General features: G+C 45.9%; 1 protein-coding gene across 1 annotated transcript; it reads right to left on the reverse strand.

Moving 5' to 3' along the window:
- Window positions 1–27,362, reverse strand: LOC126424652 (speckle-type POZ protein-like). The gene is made up of 3 exons (XM_050087383.1): window positions 27,234–27,362; window positions 10,158–10,615; window positions 1–280 (listed from the first exon to the last, which is right to left on the reverse strand). The coding sequence occupies exons 1-3, from the start codon at window positions 27,360–27,362 to the stop codon at window positions 1–3; spliced, it is 867 nt and encodes a 288-aa protein (XP_049943340.1).

Below are 27,362 nucleotides of genomic sequence, written 5' to 3' on the forward strand. Positions count from 1 at the left end.
TTAGTGCGATGAAAGTCGAATTTTGATCTGTCCCTTGGCAGCATCGGAGATGAGTCGGCTGACAGTAGCCATGGCTTCGGGGTCGGTGCGGACAGCGACAGTCCATCCAGGGGTGCCCATCACTTCTCCGTACCTCTGCTCGATGAATGGCACCACGACCTGCAGGAGCGTCAGGCAGGAGTGTTGCACCCCTAGCAGTGCAGTTCGGGCAGCATTGTCCACTGTCAGCTTCTGGCAAAGCTCCAGTTCACAGCGCCTCATCAGGCCCATCAGCTCGAACCTGCAACCAAACGACAGTCCAGTTTGCTAATATCTTCAGACCACATGTCAGTAATGTTTACACATTGAGGAAGCTAAGACGTGTCATCCTAAACGTATTCAGAATGATAAAATATATTGAGGTGAGGTTTTCGCCAAGTTGGATTAGACAATACGGCGGACTTGTTGACGTCCACAAGTTACACTACTGGCCATTAAAATTTCTACACCACGAATATGACGTGTTACAGACGCGAAATTTAACCGACAGGAAGAAGATGCTGTGATACGCAAATGATTAGCTTTTCAGAGCATTCACACAAGGTTGGCGCCGATGATGACACCTGCAACGTGATGACATGTGGAAAGTTTCCAACCGATTTCTCATACACAAACAGCAGTTGACCGGCGTTGCCTGGTGAAACGTTGTTGTGATGCCTCGTGTTAGGAGGAGAAATGCGCACCATCACGTTTCCGACTTTGATAAAGGTGGGATTATAGCCTAGCGCGATTGCCGTTTATCGTATCGCGACATTGCTGCTCGCGTTGGTCGAGATCCAATGACTGTTAGCAACCGAGCGAGGTGGCGCAGTGGTTAGACACTGGACTCGCATTCGGGAGGACGACGGTTCAATCCCGAGTCCGGCCATCCTGATTTAGGTTTTCCGTGATTTCCCTAAATCGCTCCAGGCAAATGCCGGGATGGTTCCTTTCAAAAGGGCACGGCCGACTTCCTTCCCCGTCCTTCCCTCATCCGATGAGACCGATGACCTCGCTGTCTGGTCTCCTTCCCCAAACCAACCAACGACTGTTAGCAGAATATGGAATCGGTGGGTTCAGGAGGGTAATACGGAACGCCGTGCTGGATCCCAACGGCCTCGTATCACTAGCAGTCGAGATGACAGGCATCTTATCCGCCCCACGTCTCGATCCGTGAGTCAACAGATGGGGACCTTAGCAAGACAACAACCATCTTCACGCACAGTTCGACGACGTTTGCAGCAGCACGGACTATCAGCTCGGAGACAACGGCTGCTGTTACCCTTGACGCTGCATCACAGACAGGAACGCCTTCGATGGTGTACTCAACGACGAACCTGGGTGCCTGTAAGCGTGCCGGTGATGACAACCAAAGGGGTCCTGCAATGAAGTGGCACCCCAGTCCAACACCCCGTGGTCGCTGGGACTCAGTTCGAGCGTGACACATGATTTAAAACAATTCTACTCTAGTCAATGAGATTCCAGACCAAAGCTGTGTCTCCAGACGCCCCGGAGACCGCTGGCATACCATCCTGACTTTCACCCACCACACGGCCCGACAACCAGCAGTTATGCTCTGGGGCGTCATTTATGTTATGTCATGTTATGTTAACCGGGGACCTAGAAACGACGGAGAGGCTCTGGCCCCGTCGCAGCCGCAGTGGTCCACAACCCCACGGCGACTACCGCAGTCCACTTCACCGCACCGCCGCCCCACACTGAACCCAGGGTTATTGTGCGGTTCGGCCCCTGGTCGATCCCTCAGGGAACGTCTTACACCAGACGAGTGTAACCCCTATGTTTCCGTGGTAGTAATGGTGGTGTACGCCTACATGGAGAACTTGTTTGCGCAGCAATCTCCTACAATGTGTAGCTGAGGCGGAATAACGGGAACCAGCCCGCATTTGCCGAGGCAGATGGAAAACCGCCTAAAAACCATCCACAGACTGGCCGGCTCACCGGACCTCGACACAAATCCGCCGGGCGGATTCGTGCCGGGGACCGGCACCTTCCCAACCCGGAAAGCCGTGCGTAGACTGCTCTGCCAACCAAGCGGGCTGGGGCGTCATTTACTTTCATAGCAGGACCCTACATCTACATCTACATGGATACTCTGTAAATCACCTTCACAATTCTCTATTATTCCAATCTCGTAGAGCGCGCGGAAATAACGAACTCCTATATTTTTCCTTATGAGCTCTGATTTCCATTGTTTTACCCTGGTGATCGTTTCTCGCTGTGTAGGTCGGCATCAACAAAGTTGGAGATCGGAATTTCGTGAGAAGATTCCGCCGCAACGAAAAACGCCTTTGTTTTAATGATGTCCACTCCAATTCCTGTATAATGTCCGTTACACTCTCTCTCCTACCTAGCGATAATACAAAACGTGCCGCCCTTCTCAAAACTTTTTCGATGTACTCCGTCAATCCTATCTGGTAAGGATCTCACACCGCGAAGCAGTATTCTAAAAGAGGACGGACAAGCGTAGTGTAGGCAGTAGATCTGTTACATCCTCTAAATGCCGCGCCAACAAAACGCAGTCTCTGATTAGCCTTCAAAAATAGCTCTGAGCACTATGGGACTTAACATCTCCTGTCATCAGTCGCCTAGACTTAGAACTACTGAAACCTAACTAATCTAAGGACATCACACACATCCACGCCCGAGGCAGGATTCGATCCTGCGACCGTAGGAGCAGCGCGGTTCCAGACTGAAGCGCCTAGAATCGCTCGGTCACAACGGCCGGCGGTTAGCCTTCCCCACAACATTTTCTATCTGTTCCTGCCAATTTAAGCAGTTCGTAATTCCTAGGCATTTAGTTGAATTTACGGCCTTTAGATTTGACTGATTTATCGTGTAACCGAAATTTAACGAGTTCCTGTTAGCACTCATGAGGATGACCTCACACTTTTCTTTATTTAGGTTCAAAAAAGGCTCTGAGCACTATGCGACTTAACTTCTAAGGTCATCAGTCGCCTATAACTTAGAACTAATTAAACCTAACTAACCTAAGGGCATCACACACATCCACGCCCGAGGCAGGATTCGAACCTACGACCGTAGCGGTTGCTCGGTTCCAGACTGTAGCGCCCAGAACCGCACGGCCACACCGGCCGGCATTTAGGTTCAATTCCCAATTTTCGCACCATACAGATATCTTTTCTAAATCGTTTTGCAATTTGTTTTGGTCTTCTGATGACTTTACTAGTCGATAAACGACAGCATCATCTACAACCAACCTAAGACGGCTCCTCAGATTGTCTCCCAAATCGTTTATATAGATAAGAAACGGCAAAGAACACTACCTTGGGGGATACCAGAAATCACTTCTGTCTTACTCGATGACTTTCCGTCAATTACTACGAACTGTGACCTCTCTGAGAAGAAATCACGAACCCAGTCAAATAACTGACATTATATTCCATAAGCACGCAATCTCACTACCAGCCGCTTGTGATGTACAGTGTCAAAAGCCTTCCGGAAATCCAGAAATACGGAATCAGTTTGAAATCCCTTGTCGATAGCACTCAGCACTTCATGCGAATAAAGATCTAGTTGTGTTTCACAAGAACGATGTTTTCTAAATCTATGTTGACTGTGTGTCAACCCTCTATGGTTATCATCCGTGGCATCTTCACAGCGTAGTGGTACGTGGACGATTTTCTACGCCCCGTTTTGCTACCCTTCGTGGCAAGCTAGTAAAATGATGCCCGCTGGCACACAGCGAGTATTTCCACTGCTTGTCTTCGTGGTTACGAAAGCTTACATTGGCCAGCAGGGTTGCCGGATCTCTCTCCAGTGAGAACGTCTGCAACATTAAGGCCCGGATCCTCCAACCAGCGAGTGACAATTTGACGGGGCAATGGGACATAATATGGGACCATATCAGTTGGGAATACATCCAACAGTTCTACCAATCAATTGCAAGGCGAATAAGTGCTTGCATAACGGCTAGAGGTGGACCAACGCGTTATTGAGTTGTTCAGTTCCTGAAGCTTTTCTTCTGGAATAAATAATTTGAATTGTGATCGTTTGTTTGCCCGTACATGTACAGCACATCTACCGATTTGCGTCGCATTTTGACATTTACTTCGTGGTGCATCTATTTTTTGTCTTACAGTCACCATTGACCACACGTTTTCAATTCGTCAGAGATCTGGAGAACGTGCTGGCCAGGGCAGCAGTCGAACATTTTTGTATCCAGAAAGGCCCGTACAGGACCTGCAACATGAGGTCGTACATTATCCTGCTTGAATGTATGGTTTCGCAGAGATCAAAATAAAGGTAGAGCCACAGGTCGTAGCACATCTTAAATGTAACGTCCACTGTTCAAAGTGCCGTCAATGCGAACAAGAGATGACCGAGACGTGTAACCAATGGCACCCTTATCATCAAGTCGGGTGATACGCCAGTATGGCGATGACGAATACACGCTTCCAATGTTGCGTTCACCGCAATGTCGTCAAACACGGATGCGACCATCATGATGAACAGAACCTGGATTCATCCGGAAAAATGACGTTTTGCCATTCGTGCACCCAGGTTCGTCGTTGAGTACACCATCGCAGGCGCTCCTGTCTGTGATGCAGCGTCAAGGGTAACCGCAGCCATGGTCTCCGAGCTGATAGTCCATGCTGCTGCAAACGCCGTCGAACTGTTCGTGCAGATGGTTGTTTTGCATACGTCCCCATCTGTTGACTCAGGGATCGAGACGTGGCTGCACGATCCGTTACAGCCACGCGGATAAGATGCCTGTCGCGATACTATAAACCGCAATCGCGATAGGCTACAATCCGACCTTTATCAAAGTCGGAAACGTGATGGTACGCATTTCTCCTCCTTACACGAAGCATCACAACAACGTTTCACCAGGCAACGCCGGTCAACTTCTGTTTGTGTATGAGAAATCGGTTGGAAACTTTCCTCATGTCAGCACGTTGTAGCTGTCGCCACCGGCGCCAATCTTGTGTGAATGCTCTGAAAAGCTAATCATTTGCATATCACAGCATCTTCTTTCTGTCGGTTAAATTTCGCGTCTGTAGCACGTCATCTTCGTGGTGTAGCAATTTCAATGGCCAGTAGTGTAATTTTATTATGCCGCACTCATTTTGCTTTTATTTTTTGAAAGGTGCCTTTAGCGGCCTGAAATATACAGTATACATTTTTATGTGTACACGAATGCATATTTCAGGCAACTGACCATGTCTTTCAAAAACTAAAAACGAAACGTGTATGACATGATAACATTGGTTTTATTCAGTGCACATAAACAAGCGTATCGTGATAACTATCAACGTAATATTAGAAACAACTTAGGACGACCTGACAACAGAGGCTACAAATGATTAAAATACATGCATTCATCACCGCAAAAAATGTCGAAGACGAATCAATCATCGCGCAAGATGATGCTGAGTTTTTGTTGTGACAGCCATTGTATGGTGTTACGCTTTGCTCGTAACTGACACACGGCCACGGGAGCATACTACGTACAATTACGTTGTACATGCTACTTCTTGGGTCTTTGCCTCATATTCGTCTGCCACGAAACCCAGATGAAAACCCCATAGTGAGGCCAAAAAGGCGGCTGGAAAGTTGAGCGGGCTACACCAGTACCCTAGAGAGGAAACAGGGATAATCCGCTGAATTACACCCTCATGTCACTAACGTCGATTTTCAGTAGGGTTTTGGAACATTGGGAGTGTTCAAACATTATAAACTATCTCGAAGAAAACGATTTATTGAAAAATAGTAAGCACGGATTCAGAAATTAAGGGTCTTGTGAAACACAACCAGCTCCTTATTCTCACGAAGTAAAAAGTGCTATCAACGGGGTGTGTCAAATTGATTTCATATTTTTAGATTTCCAGAAGGCTTTCGACACCGTTCCTCACAAACGACTTTCCAATATCATCTCAGTTGTGCGACTGGATTCGTGAGTTCCTGTCACATTTCGCAGTAATTGACCAGTAGTCATTGAGTAAAACAGAAGTAATATCTGGCGTACCCAAAGGAGGTGTTACAGGCCCTTTGCTGTTCCTGCTCTTCAAAAATGACACAGGAGAAAATCCGAGCAGCCCTCTTAGACTGTTTGCGGATGATGCTGTCATTTACCGTCTTCTAAAGTCGTTACATGATCAAAACCAGTTGCAAAATGATTTAGACGAGTTATTTGTGTGGCTCGAAGAGTGGCGATTAACTTTAAGTGATGAAAAGTGTGATGCAGTCCACACGACTACTAAAAGAAATCCGCTCATTTTCGGTTATGCGATAAATCACACAAATCTAATAGCTGTAAATTCAACTAAAAACTTAGGGATTACAGTTATGAATAACTTAAATTGGAACGATTGCATAATGTTCCGAGGAAACCTCAAATGGTTAAAATGGCTCTGAGCACTATGGGACTTAACATCTGAGGTCATCAGTCCCCTAGAACTTAGAACTACTTAAACCTAACTAACCTAAGGACATCACACACATCCATGCCCGAGGCAGGATTCGTACCTGCGATCGTAGCGGTCGCGCGGTTCCAGACTGAAGCGCCTAGAACCGCTCGACCACTCCGGCCGGCAGGACATTTACAAGGCACAACAGTTCTGCTAAAGAGATTGCTTACACCACGCTTGTCTGCCCTCTTTTAGAGTACTCCTGTGCGGTATTGGATATGCATCACATGAGACTGACGGAGGACTTCGCATAAGTTCAAAGAAGGACTGCTCGTTTCGTATCATCGCGAAATAGAGGAGATGTTGCCACGGATATGATACGTGAAATGGGGTGGCAATCACTGAAACGCTTTTCGTTGCGGCAGCAACATTTCGGGAAATTTCAATCACAAACTCTCTCCTCCAATTGCGATAGTATTATGTTGGTGCCCACCTGCATAGGGAGGAACGATTATCAAAATAAAATAAATCGGAGCTCGCACAGAAGCTCGTTTTTACCGCGCGCCGTTCGAGCGTGGGACGGTATAGAAACACCTTGACAGTCGTTCGATGAATCCAATGCCAAGCACTTAACTATGAGTGGCAGAGTAATCATGTGGATGCAGATCAACATGTAGATTTATTTTAGATAGGACACTTCCTGAACCGCCAACATGCTAACTTCCACAAGCAATGTCTCTATTAAGTCTTCAGTCGTTGGGAAAAATGTATCGCAAAGGTGAATCTGTAGACAAGGACGATCACCGTCGCTAAGGTTCATGGTCGGACCTTGAAATTCCTAGATGATAATTAAGGCCTTGTGACCACCCAATAATTATTGAACTATTTAAAAAAAACTAAATTAGTTACAAACTACGGCGTGAATAGACTTTATTTAACATGTGAGTGTGATGTCCTTATCCCATGCCCCTCGGCAAATGCCGGGATGGTTCCTTTCAAAGGGCACGGCTGACTTCCTTCCCCGTCCTTCCCTAATCCGATGAGACCGATGACCTCGCTGTCTGGTCTCCTTCCCCAAAACAACCCAACCCAACCCTACAACATCCTCCATCCTCCATCCCCTGCCCCTCCATACCGCATCTGATGATGGATCTCTGGGGATGACGCGGCCGTCGATCATCTACCGCGTGGTCTTCAGCGCCTGATGGTGAGGTTCCCTTTTTTATTTGCGCTCCTCTTTATCCGTGGTAATAGTTGTCCTTCATGGGTCTTCTATTAACACTCGACATCACTGTCTGAAGATGACAAACACACGCTTCGTTGAAATGTCGCAGTTTTACCGATACTCTTCTCACATGTTATACTTTGTCGCGCCATACATCCACGGAACTCTTTCACATATGGTACTCCACAGCTGTCACGGTGCCTTTGGTTACTACCACAGGTCTCATGGAAGCCCACGTGAACGTCCTCCATAGAAAAACACTTCACCTTATCCTGCATCTATGGCGCAGGACATGTTTCAGGTAGCTATTCACCTGGATGGCAGCATATTCAGGCACGGCCACCATCCTGCCGTAGCAGCATCTGACCAGACGACGTGTTTTCAACAACCCACTATCCAACATCGGTGATCCCATGCCCATTGCAACTGTAGTAGACTATGTCGTAGGGTCAACATGGGTCAAGTAAAAATTGTCTTCTGTGTACCCCCACGTTCAACAATCTGCACGGAACCATGTGCTCCAAAACACTTGTGCGTGCTCAATTTTGTACTCTGTCGTGAGATCTGCCATAGATCGCAGCATGTCTTCCTTTTTCAGAGTGGGGGAGCCTCTGACCTTCACACTGTCTGATGAAGGGTGGACATCCAACACCTAGTCACCTACTTGTCGTTACACAGTACTTCAACAGTTTACATTTACGTTCACGACAGTAGGACGAGAACTGCCACTAGCTTTGTCAATTCCGAGATGCGCGTTCGCATTTCAGTTACGCAATGTTCAATGGTCATATTGTTTTGACTCATCAGAGTATAAACCATACTAGCATTAAGTTGCCTCAGGCATTCCAGAGGCATGCTTACATGCCACACAAATTAATCACCACAAGTAGGAATGCAATGGCTGACTGCCTTCTCTCTCTCTTATGTACACTACTGGCCATTAAAATTGCTCCACCACGAAGATGACGTGCTACAGACGCGAAATTTAACCGACAGGAAGAAGATGCTCTGATATGCAAATGATTAGCTTTACAGAACGTTCACACAAGGTTGGCGCCTGTGGCGACACCTACAACGTGCTAATATGAGGAAAGTTTCCAACCGATTTCTCATACACAAACAGCAGTTGACCGGCGTTGCCTGGTGAAACGTTGTTGTGATGCCTCGTGTATGTAGGAGAAATGCGTACCATCACGTTTCCGACTTTGATAAAGGCCAGATTGTAGCCTATCGCGATTGCGGTTTATCGTATTGCTGCTGGCGTTGGTCGAGAACCCAATGACTGTTAGCAGAATATGGAATCGGTGAGTTCAGGAGGGTAATACGGAACGCCGTGCTGGATCCCAACGGACTCGTATCACTAGCAGTCGAGATGACAGGCATCTTATCCGCATGGCTGTAACGGATCGTGCAACCACGTCTCGATCCCTGAATCATCAGATGGGGACGTTTGCAAGACAACAACCATCTGCACGAACAGTTCGACGACGTTTGCAGCAGCATGGACTATCAGCTCGGAGATCATGGCTGCAGTTACTCTTGACGCTGCATCACAGACAGGAGCGCCTGCGATGGTGTACTCAACGACGAACCTGGGTGCACGAATGGCAAAACGTCATTTTTTCGGATGAATCCAGCTTCTGTTTACATCATCATGATGGTCGCATCCATGTTTGGCGACATCGCGGTGAACGGACATTGGAAGCGTGTATTCGTCATCGCCATACTGGCGTATCAATCGGCGTGGTGGTATGGGGTGCCATTGGTTACACGTCTCGGTCACCTCTTGTTCGCATTGACGGCTCTTTGAACAGTGGACGTTACATTTCACATGTGTTACGACCCGTGGCTCTCCGTTTAATTTGATCTCTGCGAAACCGTACATTTCAGCAGGATAATGTACGACCGCATGTTGCAGTTCTTGTACGAGCCAGCGGGCCGTGGTGGCCGAGCGGTTCAAGACACTTCTGTCAGGAACAGCGCGAGTGCTACGGTCGCAGGTTCGAATCCTGCCTCGGGCATGGATGTGTGTGATGCCCTTAGATTAGTTAGGTTTAAGTAGTTCTAAGTTCTAGGGGACTGATGACCTGAGAAGTTAATTCCCATAGTGCTCAGAGCCATTTGAACCATTTGCGTGAAAATGTAATCACATGTCAGTTCTAGTATAATATGTTTGTCAATGAATACCCGTTTCTCATCTGAATTTCTTCTTGGTGTAGCAATTTTAATGGCCAGTAGTGTATAAAAACACGTGGTTGACGATGCTAATGGAGACAGGGTTGGCAACACTTAAAAAAGGGAATGCACAACACTGAATGTGCATGCAAACACTGGACTATAGAGTAAACACGAAGATGACACACCAAAGCCTAAAGCAGATGGGGGAGGGGGAGGGGCAGGATCCGGACAGATGAGGGTAAAAAGGGGGGAGGAGAGGAAAAAACAAAATGGGGCTGGGGAGCCGATGGAGAGAGAGAGGAACATGTGGCACAGTTGGCTGTATTTATCCTGTCCGTAGATCAAACCTGTTGGCGAGAGCAAGCAGCTCCTCCGGCATCTGAGACAGCTCCGGAGTACTGTCGGTGTAGATGTAGCGAAGCAGCTCCTTGACCACGCGCGGCTTCACGTCCTGCATGTCGAACACGTAGCCAGATTTGGTGGCTACCTCCGGTGACTGCAACCTGGAAGCGAACACAGGACTGCGAGCGCGCAGGATCGTCGAGTGCGCCCTCAGCCGCTTCGCGCCGGAACCGGCCAGCAGCGTGACGTCAGCGTCCTCCTCCAGCTTGAGCAGCATTGCCAGGTCACCCTTGAGACTGTTGGCGGGTCCTGGAGCGGACTCCGCCACGCCGCGCACCACGACCACCTCGCTCTCCAGCAGTAGCTCGTCTGACTGCACATCCTTCGGTTGGCTGAAGCCTCGCAGCCACTCCTTCCTCTGCACCTCGCCCACTTTGAACAGCTCAGACTCTATGACAGGCAGCTGTCGACACGAAAACGTTTACACCTATTAATGATGAATCCAGATAACGGTTAGTTTAGCTTCAGAAAAGGCAAAGGCACCAGAGAGACATTTTCAGCGCTGCATTTGGTAACGAAGGACACAATAAAAGTCAGTATACTTCCACAGGACTTAGCTAATTAACCCCCTAAGTCACTAAATATTATATCCGATATAACAATGAAATACATGTCAGTATGTGAATAAAATGTTCTCGGGTTTCCAACCGCGTCAATTGCTTAAAAGTACACGAGCTTTCGGCCAAGCACTCCTTGGCCATTGTCATGTGGTATGACTGCCACTGGGATGTTGGTGTGCTCTTATATACGCTAGATGCCGGCTGTGACGTCACTGGTGCCCGTGACATTGCCATATATGGGCATGTTTTGAGTCGGTGTTCGATGTGTCCTCTTCAACCGCGCAATCGCTGGATCCCACGCAGCGCTGAGCTGCAAGCCACCGTCTCTATTCAGGTCTAGTACCTCCCGCCGCAGAAGTCGAACACGCGCCAGAACAAATGGGCGCGGCCAGCCCATAGAGGGCTCCGCGTCCGCGGCGGGTCTTCCGCGCAGCGGCTCTTGCGCAGCCACCGCTACACCACGTGCAGACCGCGGCCAATAGCCCCTCCCTCCGTTTCGTATATAGGGATCCGCTCTGCCCTAGTCCAGTTCCTACCAACTCTAACCCCCTCTTCCTGCCTCCTCCTCAGGGCTCCCTCTCCTCCCCCTCCCTCCTTCTGAGCGGATTTCCCCTCCTACTCCCCGTCCATCTCTTGTGCCTTCTTTCAGTGTCTCTGCGCTCCCTCCTGCCCTGTCTTCCCTTTCCTCTCCCACCCCATGTGTCTCCTGCCTCTTCGTGAACCCACGGTTGCCCCTCCTCTCTTCATCCCGCCGCTTCCCCAGCTGCCCCATGCTCTCCCCTCCTTTTCCATCCTCTCTGCCCTTTCCCTCGGCAGGTCCCGCCTGGTAGTTTTATTCTTCATCGTGTGTGCTCCAAGTGGGTTTTAAGTGTGTTGTTTCGGGGTGTTTTTAATACTGTGGCCAACTTTTAACCTGTGCAAGCGCATCCAGTGTCTTCTCTGTGTTTTAAGAATCGCCAACTGTGTGTTTTTTTTAACTTTCTGGTGACTTTTTTAACTGTCCCCAATGAACTTCTACATGTCAGTGTATTTTTACCTCCATTTTCTCCCCTTACTCTGTTTTGTTCCCCTTTTTTACCTCCTTATGTATGTATTATTTTATTCTTGTTTTAGTTGTCATGTCACTCGGCTGAAGAGCGGCGGATTGTGCTGCTGACAGCCCTCCCCTGCCCATATGCGGCAGGGGCATGAAATCACAATAAAGAAAAAAAAAAAAAAACCTAGTCCAGTCAGTCTGGTACTCGCTCTGGACTGCGTCTCTATCTCGGCGGTACTGCGTTCTGGTCGTTGCTCATTGTTGACATTTGCCTGGCTCTGGCTCCGAGTGGATTTACTGTTGGTGTTTGGTGTTGTGGTTTCTACAAGCCGCCGTTGTTTATCTCTTCCTTGTTTTGCGGGTCATAGTCGGTCGTGGTCGGTTGTCGTTGGTCTGTCGTCCGACTCGTCCTTGTGTTTACCCGCTGGTGCGTGCTCCACCGCCGGCGGCTTCCCTGCCTGGTGGCTCTGATCTGCAGCCCAAGGCGTTCCCGCAATTGGTTTTGGTTACTACATCAAGGCGTTTTATTTCAATAGCTTCCTTTCCCAGAAGCCGTTAGTGCGAGCCACGACAGAGGTACCGTCAAATTTTATGTGGTGACCGTTTTCTAACGCATGCTCAGGTAACGCAGATTTCTCTGGATAACGTAGGCGCTACTACCTCTCATGTTCCTTCCTGCGTTGTTCCACAGTGCGCACCACTGACGTACTTCTGGCCACACTCACAAGAAATTTCGTAGACTCTAGGTGTTCTGAGACCTACTGCGTCTTTAACTGGTCTCAGTAATTGACGGATTTTCGTTGGAGGGCTGAAGATTGATTTCATCTTGTTGGGATTGGGATTGTTTGGGGAAGGAGACCAAACAGCGAGGTCATCGGTCTCATTGGATTAGGGAAGGATGGGGAAGGAAGTCGGGCGTGCCCTTTCGGAGGAACCATCTCGGCATTTGCCTGGAGTGATTTAGGGAAATCATGGAAAACCTAAATCAGGATGGCCAGACACGGCTTTGAACCGTCGTCCTCCCGATTGCGACTCCAGTGTCTAACCACTGCGCCACCTCGCTCGGTTTTGATCTTGTGTCTTTTCAGCAGGAGGCATATCTTGCCCGACACAGAGCCACAGAATGACAGCAAAGCAAGTTTCTTTTCCTGATCTTCGTTGGTGGTTTATTCTAATATTCCCCAGAAATCAGTTCTTTCACTTGATGGGCGCTGTAGCCGTTATTTCTGAAAACCTTGCGTAGGTGGCTCAGTTCATGGGGCCGGTTATCGTCGTCTGATATTCCTCTTGCACGATGCACCAACGTTTGCAGTACTGTGCGCTTCTGTGGTGGATGATGATGGCTGGTGGCGTGCAGGTACAGGTCTGTGTGGGTGGGTTTTCTGTAGACGCTGTGGCCAAGGCACCCATTTCGTTTACGATGGACAAGGACGTCGAGGAAGTGCAATGCATTAACTTTCCCATGGTGAACTGAATATTACTGTTGATGCCACTGAAGTGTTCCAAAAACTCGTCTAGTTTTTCTTACGTCCTCCTATTTCGTGTACAACGGCCAGTATTACCATCAGACAGACGGCGTAGCAATGGGTAGCCCGTTGGCTCCAGCTGTTGCAAACCTCTTCATGGAGAATTTTGAGGATATTGCCATAGATACTGCGCCATTCAATCCGAAATGTTTTTTTCGATACGTTGACGACACTTTCGTCATTTGGCCACACTTACGCGAGAAACTAGCAGCTCAGCGCTCCGTGGGATCCAGCGATCGCGCGGCTGAAGAGCGCACATCGAACGCCGACTCAAAACATGCCCATATATGGCAATGTCACGGGCACCAATGACGTCACAGCCGGCAGCTACCGTATATAAGGGCAATACTCAATACTCAATACACAATACACAAGGCATGAATTGTTGCCACAGCCGCCTTATTCACCAGCTATGGCTCCTTCAGACTTCCATCTCCTCCCAAAACTGAAAATTTTTCTTGGTGGACCAAGATGCACTTCAAACGAAGAACTGATAGCCGGAGTTGACAACTATTTTGCAGTCCTGGAGGAAACTCATGTCGAGATGGGATCAAGGCACTGGAAACATCGTTGGACCAAGTGCATTAACCTACAAGGAGACTACGTTGAAAAATAAAAAAAAGGTTCCAGTGATGTAAATACTTTTTTTCTATTCCGTTCCGAGAACTTTTCAAACCACCCCCATATTTGACATACGTTTCAACCTGACATCTCTGTCTGATCCTCAGACAAAAGATCTTAACAGGCGGAGAGACAGAGATACAGCAGAACGATGCTATAAGGTTTCTGTTTTTACCGACTGAAGTACGGAATCCTAATAAAATACAAGTTTAAAAAAAATATCAAACGAGTGTATGATTTACCCAGAAAATGCTCCACTGTTTAAAGTATTAATAAAAAATGAAGATCATCCGTAGGGTTCGAAACCCGGCAACCCGTCTTCCTAACTGCCTGGGGAGGTTCCTACAGAGCAAAACAGAGGGTTCAGACATTAGACACATACTGCACAGTTGGTGCGAGCGGCCTGTGCGGTAAATGCGAAACGAACAGGATGTCCAGCTGTAATCTATTGCTGTCGTACGATCGAGACAAACTGATTTATGGCAGGAGCAGCACAAGGCTTCCAAAATTGCCAGGAAAACATTGTTCATGTTTTCTATATACAGAAACACTCTACAAAATAGTGACTAGCTGCAAAAGACTCATCTAACCCTGCCCTTGAAGCTGTGTTTTTCTTCATTCCAGTCACAGTGTAGTTCTCAAACAAAAATAGGCCTACACTTTTTTCATAACAAACTGAGTGAAGAACCCCATTCTTGGGCAAAGCTTGGGCAAAGCTCCACAATTTCATGAGGGCTCTGGTTAACGGATGCACACAGTGTGCCAGCTAACTTTATCGCAAACATAAAATGTTACTCACAAGGGAGACTCCCCATGACACCGCCGTCAGATTTAGTAGTAAGAGAGCCCAGGGGATAGACGGATCAAGCATGAAAACAGGAAGAAGGTGTACTCAATTGTGACAAACAAATCAAAAATGGAAACCTTGAAAGGCCCAATAAAAAGAAGTGCAATAAAGAGCAGCCTAAAACGGCAACGGCGTCGGGGTATATCGCGGTACTCGGGATTGGGACTTTCGTTTGATTCTATATATGCAGTGATTAATCAAAAAAATAATTACTGAATGCTGCAATATTATTTACTCTGTTAAATATTGTGGGCTAGCATGAGACTCTGAAATAACCGAATACTACGTTTCTAGCATTTGTAGGCTTAGAGAAAGCTTTTGACAATGTTGACTGGAATACTCTCTTTCAACTTCTGAAGATGGCAGGGGTAAAATATAGGGAGCGAAAGGCTATTTACAATTTGTATAGAAACCAAATGGCAGTTATAAGAGTCGAGGGGCATGAAAGGGATGCAGTGGTTGAGAAGGGAGTGAGACAGTGTTGTAGCCTCTCCCCGATGCTATTCAATAGGTATATTGAGCAAGCAATGAAGGAAACAAAAGAAAAATTCGGAGTAAGTATTAAAATCCATGGAGAAGAAATAAAAGCTTTGAGGTTCGCCGATGACATTGTAATTTTGTCAGAGACAGCAAAGGACTTGGAAGAGCAGTTGAACGGAATGGACAGTATCTTGAAAGGAGGGTATAAGATGAACATCAACAAAAGCAAAACGAGGATAATGGAATGTAGTCGAATTAAGTCGGGTTATGCTGAGGGTATTAGATTAGGAAATAAGACACTTAAAGTAGTAAAGGAGTTTTGCTATTTGGGGAGCAAAATAACTGATGACGGTCGAAGTAGAGAGGATATAAAATGTAGACTGGCAATGGCAAGGAAAGCGTTTCTGAAGAAGAGAAATTTGCTAACATCGAGTAAAGATTTAAGTGTCAGGAAGTCGTTTCTGAAAGTATTTGTATGGAGTGTAGCCATGTATGGAAATGAAACATGGACGATACATAGTTTAGACAAGAAGAGAATAGAAGCTTTCGAAATGTTGTGCTACAGAAGAATGCTGAAGATTAGATGGGTAGATCACATAACTAATGAGTAGGTGTTGAATAGGATTGGGGAGAAGATAAGTTTGTGGCACAACTTGACTAGAAGAAGGGACCGGTTGGTAGGGCATGTTCTGAGGCATCAAGGGATCACCAATTTAGTATTGGAGGGCAGCGTGGAGGGTAAAAATCGTAGAGGGAGACCAAGAGATGAGTACACCAAGCAGATTCAGAAGGATGTAGGTTGCAGTAGGTACTGGGAGATGAAGCGGCTTGCACAGGATAGAGTAGCATGAAGAGCTGCATCAAACCAGTCTCAGGACTGAAGACCACAACAACAACAACAGCTGTTTTGTAGGGCCCCGGCTTATGAAGGAGGTGTCGTCGGCATAATTCACAAGGTCTGCATTTTTTGGAATTATTATATCATTGATGTACACAACGAACAGAAAAGGCCCTATAATACTTCCCTGAGGGACTCCACAGTTAAGAATTTTCAAAATGGTTCAAATGGCTCTGAGCATTATGGGACTTAACATCTGAGGTCATCAGTCCTCCAGAACTTAGAACTACTTAAACCTAACTAACCTAAAGACATCACACACATCCATGCCCGAGGCAGGATTCGAATCTGCGACTGTAGCGGTCGCGCGATTGCTGACTGTAGCGCCTAGAACCGCTCGGCCACTACGGCCGGTTAAGAATTTTATAAGATGGTTTTACTGTTTGTATAAGTCCCCCGGTTGTATGATACATCTTAACACATTGTCTCCTGTCAGCAAGGTACGATCTTAACAAATCTAATGCCACTCCTCTGACCCCATAAGTTTCTAACTTATGTAGAAGAATGGAGTGATTTACAGTATCAAGAGCCTTAGATAGGTCTAGAAAGGTGCCAATACCTTTGTTTCCATCATCAAGTTTATTCAATACCGCTTGAATGAATGTGGCTATGGCTGTTATTGTAGACTTGCCCTTCCTGAAACCGTGTTGAGAACTTTTTAATATATTGTACTTACAGGAAAATGATTCCATTTGATCAAGAAATAGCCTTTCCAACAACTTACTAAGTTCTGATGTCAATGAAATAGGCCTATAATTTTGTACATCAGTAGTTTTTCCCTTTTTATGCACTGGTCTTATTTCAGTGACTTTTAACAAGTCAGGAAATGACCCCTGTCTGAAAGAGCTGTTTATTAAATGTTGCAGTGGCCTTATTAACTCATTACTGCATTCTTACCGAAATTTGGCTGAGGTGTCATCCCAGCCACTGGATGTACTTGCTTTTAAGTTGGAAATGGTTCTCAGGATTTCCTGTTCTGTAACACACCATTGCCGGCCGGGGTGGCCAAGCGGTTAAAGGCGCTACAGTCTGGAACCGCGCTGCCGCTACGGTCGCAGGTTCGAATCCTGCCTCGAGCATGGATGTGTGTGATGTCCTTAGGTTAGTTAGGTTTAAGTAGTTCTGAGTTCTAGGGGACTGATGACCTTAGAAGTTAAGTCCCATTGTGCTCGGAGCCATTTGAACCATTTTTTTAACACACCTCAGGAAGAACGAATTAGTGACATTACTGGGATTTAGCACCTGCGGTGGGTTGATCACATCCTCCTTACTCATCTTACTAAATTGATCTATAAATCTCTCGCATACTTCTTTTGGGACACTAACCAGTTTTTCATTACCCCTTATTATTATGTTGTTACACAATGCCTTGTCATTCCCACCAGTTTCCTTCTTTACTATATTCCACGCTGTTTTGCTAACATTACAGGATTGAGTTATCTGTTCTGCATACTTCTGTGCCTTTAACGTCTTCTCGATAGGTTTTTCTGCAGGCTTTGTATTTGAGAGACTAAAAGCCGAAATACTAAATGTCTTTTTCTAAAGCTGTTTCACAGAGGAAGACTGCACTGTAGTTCCTTCTCTAGATTGTCACACAAATGACGAAGTGGTAGATATCGAAACAGATGACAGAGTGATAGAAAAACAATTAGAATCGCTCATAAGAGGAAAGGCCGCTGGGCCTGATGGGATACCAGTTCGATTTTACACAGAGTACGAGAAGGAACTGCCCCCCCCCCCCCCCCCTTCTTGCAGCGATGTACCGTAGGTCTCTAGAAGAGCGTAGCGTTCCAAAAGATTGGAACAGGGCACAGGTCATCCCCGTTTTCAAGAAGGGACGTCGAACAGATGTGCAGAACTATAGACCTATATCTCTAACGTCTATCAGTTGCAGAATTTTGGAACACGTATTATGTTCGAGTATAATGACTTTTCTGGAGACTAGAAATCTTCTCTGTAGGAATCAGCATGGGTTTCGAAAAAGACGGTCATGTGAAACCCAGCTCGCGCTATTCGTCCACGAGACTCAGAGGGCCATAGACCCGGGTTCCCAGGTAGATGCCGTGTTTCTTGACTCCCGCAAGGCGTTCGATACAGTTGCCCACAGTCGTTTAATGAACAAAGTAAGAGCATATGGACTATCAGACCAATTGAGTGATTGAATTGAAGAGTTCCTAGATAACAGAACGCAGCATGTCATTCTCAATGGAGAGAAGTCTTCCGAAGTAAGAGTGATTTCAGGTGTGCTGTAGAGGAGTGTCGTAGGACATTTGCTATTCACAATATATATAAATGACGTTGTGGATAACATCGGAAGTTCACTGAGGCTTGCCGGCCGCGGTGGCCGTGCGGTTCTAGGCGCTCCAGTCCGGAGCCGCGCTGCTGCTACGATCGCAGGTTCGAATCCTGCCTCGGGCATGGGTGTCTGTGATGTCCTTAGGTTAGCTAGGTTTAAGTAGTCCTAAGTTCTAGGGGACTGATGACCACAGCAGTTGAGTCCCATAGTGCTCAGAACCATTTTTTTTCACTGAGGCTTTTTGCAGATGATGCTGTAGTATATCGAGAAGTTGTAACAATGGAAAAGTGTACTAAAATGCAGGAGGATCTGCAGCGAATTGACGCATGGTGCAGGGAATGGCAATTGAATCTCAATGTAGACAAGTGTAATGTGCTGCGAATACATAGAAAGAAATATCCTTTATCATTTAGCTACAATATAGCAGGTCAACAACTGGAAGCAGTTAATTCCATAAATTATTTAGGAGTAGGGATTAGGAGTGATTTAAAATGGAATGACCATATAAAATTAATCGTCGGTAAAGCAGACGCCAGACTGAGATTCATTGGAAGAATCCTAAGGAAATGCAGTCCGAAAACAAAGGAAGTAGGTTACAGTACACTTGTTCGCCCACTGCTTGAATACTGCTCAACGGTGTGGGACCCGTACCAGATAGGGTTGATAGAAGAGATAGAGAAGATGCAACGGAGAGCAGCGCGCTTCGTTACAGGATCATTTAGTAAACGCGAAAGCGTTACGGAGCTGATAGATAAATTCCAGTGGAAGACTCTGCAAGAGAGACGCTCAGTAGCTCGGTACGGGCTTTTGTTGAAGTTTCGAGAACATATCATCACCGAGGAGTCAAGCAGTATATTGTTCCCTCCCACGTATATCTCGCGAAGAGACCATGAGGATAAAATCAGAGATATTAGAGCCCACACAGAGGCATACCGACAATCTTTCTTTCCACGAACAATACGAGACTGGAATAGAAGGGAGAACCGATAGAGGTACTCAAGGTACCCTGCGCCACACACCGTCAGGTGGCCTGCGGAGTGTGGATGTAAATGCAGATGTAGATAGCGTGAGCGCTGCTATTAAGGAGAGAAAATATGCGCGCTTTTACGCAAACTGTAATGATTAATTTGGTTCTCAGGGACTACTGGTCATTTATGTACCAAGTTTCACAAAGAGATTGAGATATTTTTTGTGCTTATTAAACGGAATGTTTTTCTGAAAGAGTTTTCACTCTGCAGCGGAGTGTGCGCTGATATGAAACTTCCTGGCAGATTAAAACTGTGTGCCCGACCGAGACTCGAACTCGGGACCTTTGCCTTTAACGGACAAGTGCTCTACCATCTGAGCTACCGAAGCACGACTCACGCCCGGTACTCACAGCTTTACTTCTGCCAGTATCTCGTCTCCCACCTTCCAAACTTTACAGAAGCTCTGCTGCGAACCTTGCAGAACAAGCACTCCTGAAGAAAAGGATATTGTGGAGACATGGCTTAGCCACAGCCTGGGGGATGTTTCGAGAATGAGATATTCACTCTGCAGTGGAGTGTGCGCCGATATGAAACTTCCTGGCAGATTAAAACTGTGTGCCGGACCGAGACTCAAACTCGGGACCTTTTAAAGGAGAATGTTTCTTCTCCTCCTGTGGTCTTGACAGTTGTCATACTATGCATTGGTTGTAGAATCTGAGTCATGTGGTAAGAATACGTTACTGTCGCAAGTAAATGTGATGAATAGTAAGAGCAGGCGAGATACCACACAGACGTCTCGAAGAAAGGAAAACAACAAAGAAACGGGTTTGAATTATGTTACGACAAAGGAATGCAAGAGTCAAGGCTTCCGAAACGTATCACAACTTCAAAAACGCCAAAAATATATATTTTGACAGAGCACAGGGAATGTGTGACTGCGAAACTGTTGCATTCATTTGTTGCAGCTTATGTTGCAAACTATTATCTTTTCATCGTTTCCTTGGGAGTGATCACATTCACGTTCATACGTACACCTACATCGGGCAAGGAAGCAGATCTCACTCTCTTTCAGTCGTACACATTAGGTGCGTCGGTTAAGAGATTCCTAACATATGACACACGTACTGTCACTAATGCCGTGTATGACACACCAGATGTGTTTCCCGGTGGAGGATTCGGTTGACTTGTCGCCTTGTCATCAAATGTCTGCGGTTCCCACACGAAAGCCACTTCGTTTCGGCTGCTAATAGAGTAGTTATGCAGAATCAACTGTCATTATACGTCCCTTCAATACACCTCGCTGGCCGGCCGCTGTGACCGAGCCGTTCTAGGCGCTTCAGTCTGGAACTGCGCGACCGCTACGGTCGCAGGATCGAATCCTGCCTCGGGCAAGGATGTGTGTGATGTCCTTAGGTTAGATAGGTTTAAGTAGTTCTAAGTTCTAGGGGACTGATGACCTCAGATGTTAAGTCTCATAGTGCTCAGAACCAAACAAATACCTCGGTGTTGCAAACGGATGTTAAACCACGACACTGACACAAATTTGAATAAATCCAACAGCGAGAAAATAATAATAACTGCACCAAGGCGGTTTGAACACAGCTCGCCCATTATGTAGTTTCTATTTTGCTTTTCTTTCACAGTTCAGTGCACCTCCTTCCTGTTTTCATGCTTGATCTGTGTTCAAAAGAGATATTGAATTTAATTGATGAAATGCAGTAAATGAAGCAGGCAAAAAGGAATACAAATGTCTCAAAAATGAGTCGACAGGAAGTGCAAAATAGCTAAGCAGGGATGGTTACAGGACAAATGTAAGGATGTAGAGGCATATATCACTAGGGGTAAGATAGATACTGCCTACAGGAAAATTGAAGAGACCTTTAGAGAGAAGAGAACCACTTGTGTGAACATCAAGAGCTCAGATGTAAAACCAGTTCTAAGCAAGGTAGAAAGGTGTAAGGATTATATAGAGGATCTATACAAGGGCGATGTAGTTGAGGGCGATATTATGGAAATGGAAGAGGCCCTAGATGAAGATGAAATGGGAGATATGATACTGCGTGAAGAGTTTGACTGAGCACTGAAAGACCTAAGTCGAAACAAGGCCCCGGGAGTAGACAACATTCCATTAGAACTACTGATAGCTTTGGGAGAGCCAGCCCTGGAAAAACTCTACCATTTGATGAGCAACATGTATGAGACAGGCGAAATACCCTCAGACTTCAAGAAGAATACAATAATCCCAATCCCAAATAAAGCAAGTGTTCACAGGTGTGAAAATTACCGAACTATCAGTTTAATAAGTTATGGCTGCAAAATGTTAACACGAATTCTGTACAGACGAATGGAAAAACTGGTAGAAGCCGACCTCGGGGAAGATTAGTTTGGATTCCGTAGAAATGTTGGAACACGTGAGGCAATACTGACCCTACGACTTATCTTAGAAGATAGACAGCTGGATTCACTCACAGACGCTTGTAAAAAGTTACTTTGGGAACTGGCTGTGGCTGGTGGTTGTGGCTCCGGTTGAGACACGTTGAGATCACCGCGGGAGTGCACACACACCCTCAGCTGCCAATGACGGGCTACCTGGCCATCTATGGAGGAGAACCTAGCGATTTTCTGGATGAGGTTCGAAAAGGTAGCACCCTGTCCACTTGACTGACAGGGTAAGTTACCCAACACTCTTGGTTCGTTGGAAGAGAAATGCTGACAAATGGCAAGACGATGTGATAGAAAGTCCCTGAAGAACAAGACAGCAGGAAGGAGAACAAAACGGAGAAGCGTTCAAGAGGTAATTTGTCAGTTCTAGGTACACTACTGGCCATTAAAATTACTACAACAAGAAGAAATGCAGATGATAAAGGGGTATTCATTGGACAAATATATTATACTAGAACTGACATGTGATTACATTTTCACGCAATTTGGGTGCATAGTTCCTGAGATATCAGTATCCAGAATAACCGCCTCTGGCCGCAATAACGGCCTTGATATGCCTAGGCATTGAGTCAAACAGAGCTTGGATGGCGTGTACAGGTACAGCTGCCCATGCAGCTTCAACACGTTACCACAGTTCTTCAAGAGTAGTGACTGGCGTATTGTGACGAGCCAGTTGCTCGACCACCATTGACCAGACGTTTTCAGTTGGCGAGAGATCTGGAGAATGTGCTGGCCACATTTTAAAGGAGAATGTTTCTTCTCCTCCTGTGGTCTTGACAGTTGTCATACTATGCATTGGTTGTAGAATCTGAGTCATGTGGTAAGAATACGTTACCGTCGCATGTAAATGTGATGAATAGTAAGAGCAGGCGAGATACCACACAGACGTCTCAAAGAAAGGAAAACAACAAAGAAACGCGTTTGAATTATGTTACGACAAAGGAATGCAAGAGTCAAGGCTTCCAAAACGGATCACAACTTCAAAAACGTCAAAAACATATATTTTGACAGAGCACAGGGAATGTGTGACTGCGAAACTGTTGCATTCATTTGTTGCAGCTTATGTTGCAAACTATTATCTTTTCATCGTTTCCTTGGGAGTGATCACATTCACGTTCATACGTACACCTACATCGGGCAAGGAAGCAGATCTCACTCTCTTTCAGTCGTACACATTAGGTGCGTCGGTTAAGAGATTCCTAACATATGACACACGTACTGTCACTAATGCCGTGTATGACACACCAGATGTGTTTCCCGGTGGAGGATTCGGTTGACTTGTCGCCTTGTCATCAAATGTCTGCGGTTCCCACACGAAAGCCACTTCGTTTCGGCTGCTAATAGAGTAATTATGCAGAATCAACTGTCGTTATACGTTACTTCCATGCACCTCGCTGGCCGGCCGCTGTGACCGAGCCGTTCTAGGCGCTTCAGTCTGGAACAGCGCAACCGCTACGGTCGCAAGTTCGAATCCTGATTCGGGCAAGGATGTGTGTGATGTCCTTAGTTTAGTTAGGTTTAAGTAGTTCTGAGTTCGAGTCTCGGTCCGGCACACAGTTTTAATCTGTCAGGAAGTTTCAAATGTTACCCTCTCAAGTGGAAATTAAAATGGGTTTCTTTCTATGCTTTATTCCATATTTATTTTCTGCAAGTCCTTACAAATATTTCCACAAAGTTTCACTGTCGTACGATCAGTCGTTTTTCATGGAGGCCCTCTCAAGTAGCGAAAGTTTAATTACAACCGTCCTGTATTCTGATTCTGAGTCTGGAGCTGACTGATTTTCATTCACATTCGCTTTTGGGTTTCCTGAGTCTGTATCTTGCATGCTCCTCTTCACTTTGACGTTGCATTCTGGAGACATGTCATTTTCTTTTGCACAGGGCTCCAGACTGAATCTGACAGCTGTCTTCATCCTGACGATTGTTGCCATTTTGCGACATCCTCTGTTTCCACTACATTTCAGATGGTTTTTTCGTTTAGTCCAGTGTTTGAGCCCTTGAACATTTACTTGTATTTCCACTATCTGAACTCAGCCTTCAAATATAACTTGAACAACGCCTCTTCAGTCTAATTAAAACATGCACAAGACACCGTGTGAACATCAGGACACAGTGAAAGGCCACTTTGGCAGGGCGATAGAGCAGCACTGAGCGACAGTCGGTGGTTTATCTGGAGAACGACCAGACAGGAAGCAGGGAGCTACACACGTTAAGCCCTGGGTGCACAGATATGCAGAGATAAGTGCCACCAGCTGTTAATCAGCAGCAACGCGATCAGCATCAGGCCATCTGGATATCAACACATTGTTGCATCGCTGTACCAGCCACTGATCTCTCTTTTTTTTTTTTTTGTTTTGAAAATTTGTGGTAAGTTTCTATGGTACCATACTGCTGTGGTCATCGGTCCCTAGGTTTACACTTAAATCTAACCTAAACTAACTTACGCTAAGGACAACATACAAACCCATGCCCGAGGGAGGACTCGAACCTCCGGCAGAAGGAGCCGCACGAACTGTGGCAAGATGCCTCAGACCGTACGGCTACCTCACGCGCCACTGATCTCTACACAGCCCCATTATGTACTCACATAAAATAGTTGACCCTCCCACTACAAGCTCAAATATCGAATCTTTCCCACGCCCAGTCAAACTGTTTCTGAGAAAATCGTTACTAATTTTCATCCAGATAAATAAACATAATTATTGTTACACCCTACTCACATTTGTTATACGACACCCTCCACCACACATTACAAGGTGTAATGGTTCAAATGGCTCTGAGCACTATGGGACTCAACATCTGAGGTCATCAGTCCCCTAGAACTTAGAAGTACTTAAACCTAACTAACCTAAGGAAATCACACACATCCGTGCCCGAGGCAGGATTCGAACCTGCGACCGTAGCAGTCGCGCGGTTCCAGACTGAAGCGCCTAGAGCCGCTCGACCACCCCGGCCGGCCATCATAAGGCCACTTGTGCAATATAAATAACGTAACTGAAGGTAATAATGCGGTGCAGGTTTTAACGTCATGTGCAATTTAATGGCCAGTTTGGAAATATTCCGATGGTGGCAGCACCGAGTAAGTAACGAATAACAGAGGGGGGGGGGGGGGAGGAAGTTTCCACTTCATGCTTTTAGCGTTATTGCAGCAACAGCAACTTCAGTGTGTTTTGGGTAGCCGTCAGAGTGGGGTTACGTGCTATAAGCTTGCTTTCTATTGACACTGAATATTTTCTGTGCGTTAAAGGAGGTACACATAAATTTCTAACGTCATTCGCATTTAATGTTTCGTTTACTATGTGATTAATATAATTCTTTCATGTATTAAAGCGTATAAGTAGCTTTTTAAATATTAAAATGTTTTACAGTACGTTTCACAAAAATTTTAATAAGATATCTGCAGGTACTAACACCATTTCTGCATTTTTCTCGTCTAGGTGACGACATTGGTAAGCCCTGCCAAAATGATTGTGCAAAGTGGTCTACTGAGGATCTGCGGAAGGCCACTGAAGCAGTTAGATTTGGAATTACTGTTTCAGAGAGTGCAAGGTCATTTAACATCCCATGAAGAACTCTTCAAGACTGGCCAAAAAAGAATGAAGGGAAGACGCCAACTAGGAAACTTGGTCGTAATCTGTTCATCAGCAGCATCAACATTGGGTCGTGCAAATACTGGCAAGAAAACCTCAATTAAAGCACAATCCAAGCCCTGTAATAAGCATCTGTACTGCCGTGACTGTGGTGGTGCTGGCGTAAGCTGTCACTGGCACACCGGTCAGCAAAGATGAAGCACGAGGATCGATTAGAAGGCGCTGGATCAAGCGCGCCTTTCATGAGAGAGGCCAGAGACACTCCTGCAAGCAATGTGCCGCCAACGCCCACTAGACAGCGAGTATTCTGGCCACTGACTGGAGGGCCCCACTCACTCATCCAGTTTGGCATCTGTCAGTGGCTTTAGTTCTTCACAGGCCATGACAGTACATAAAAACCAGATTAGTCACTATAGTGGGACTACTACTGATGACCTTGTACCACAACACATGGATTCTATTCAGGTTAACTACAGGTTTCTAGGTCATGTAAATAAAGAACGGTATTAATCTACATGGATTAATCCATAATCCTGATATGAAGCAAGTATGTACCCCAAATCAGTAAAAAGGCTACATAACGGTCATACTATGTCCCGATCCCGACATATGCACCAGCAGCCTGGTTTATGAAAGGAAGAGAGAAAAGGACAAACTAGTGAGATGAAATTCTTCAGAAATAGTATTGGAGTGACAAAGATACAGGTTAAGAAATGAGAGGATCAGAGAGTTAAAGAAGGTGGAACCATGACAGAAGGAAATAGAGAAATCGAGGCTGAGTTGGTGTGGACACGTTAAGAGAATGGAGGAGAAGATACCCAGGAGGATACACGAGATGAAACTGGAAGGAAAGAGACCAAGAGGGAGATAGAGAGACAGATGGATGAAATGAGTAGAGGAATGCGTCCAGGAAAAAGGAGAATACTGGATCAAGGTGAAGACGGAGAGATGATGGCAAGACAGAAGATGATGGAGAGGCCTATGTTCCATACAGTCCCAGCCAGAGGCTGGAAACTGCCCAAGATGATGATGATGATGATTAATCAACATGTGCATTTGTGTTCTAGAAAGAGGATACAGGCTCCCCAGAAAACATCCTCGCCTGTGCTTCTTTGTGGTACAAGACTCAACAGGGGTGGCTACTTCTACAACAAAAGGAGCGAGAAGGATTGGACCCAGTGCACACAACATAAAACGTGGTATCATGAAACATGTGATAATGGAACTGTAAAAAACTTAGGGCTGTATGCCTTGTGCGAAGATTGCTGCGCAGAACTTGAATTTTGCATTGTTTCCATAACTGTGGAATGTATCACTTCCGTTATTAATGATTTTACCTCGGTGGGGAGCCACAGTCGCATAAAGCCTTTTGAAAGGACGACTGTTCTACAGTCAAATGGCGGTTATGTCTTTAAGAAAACTTCTATTATTGGTTACAATTAGGTTTTTATTTATTTATTTTTATTTTTACTAATATATGGTATGTTGGGTGTCGTAAATGTGAGAGAATTTCAAGTTTGCGTCAATACTCTTCTAAAAGTACTAAATATAAGCCATTTAAGGAATCCATAAGGGAAATGTTATGGCATAACTTATTCAAAATTATACACTTTGCACTTCTCTATACAACATTACAGCCAATTAACGGAATGCATGGTGTTTTTACCTTCATTTAGCCTATACATATGTGTACTGAGTGATTGATCATCAAAATAACCTACTCTCAACAAAAGAGTGAGTCATAGATGTTGGCGTACCTCTGATATTTGACCAACTTTGCATTTGGCCTTGGTCTTGATGGTGGCCCTCACAGGTACTCCCTTCTCAGAAGAGATCAGTATGAAACCCAGGTAGAAGGCCTCGTGGTGGTCTTTGGACAGTTGCAT

Source organism: Schistocerca serialis, chromosome 10 (assembly GCF_023864345.2).
Source record: "Schistocerca serialis cubense isolate TAMUIC-IGC-003099 chromosome 10, iqSchSeri2.2, whole genome shotgun sequence".
Classification (NCBI taxonomy): Eukaryota; Metazoa; Arthropoda; class Insecta; order Orthoptera; family Acrididae; genus Schistocerca; species Schistocerca serialis.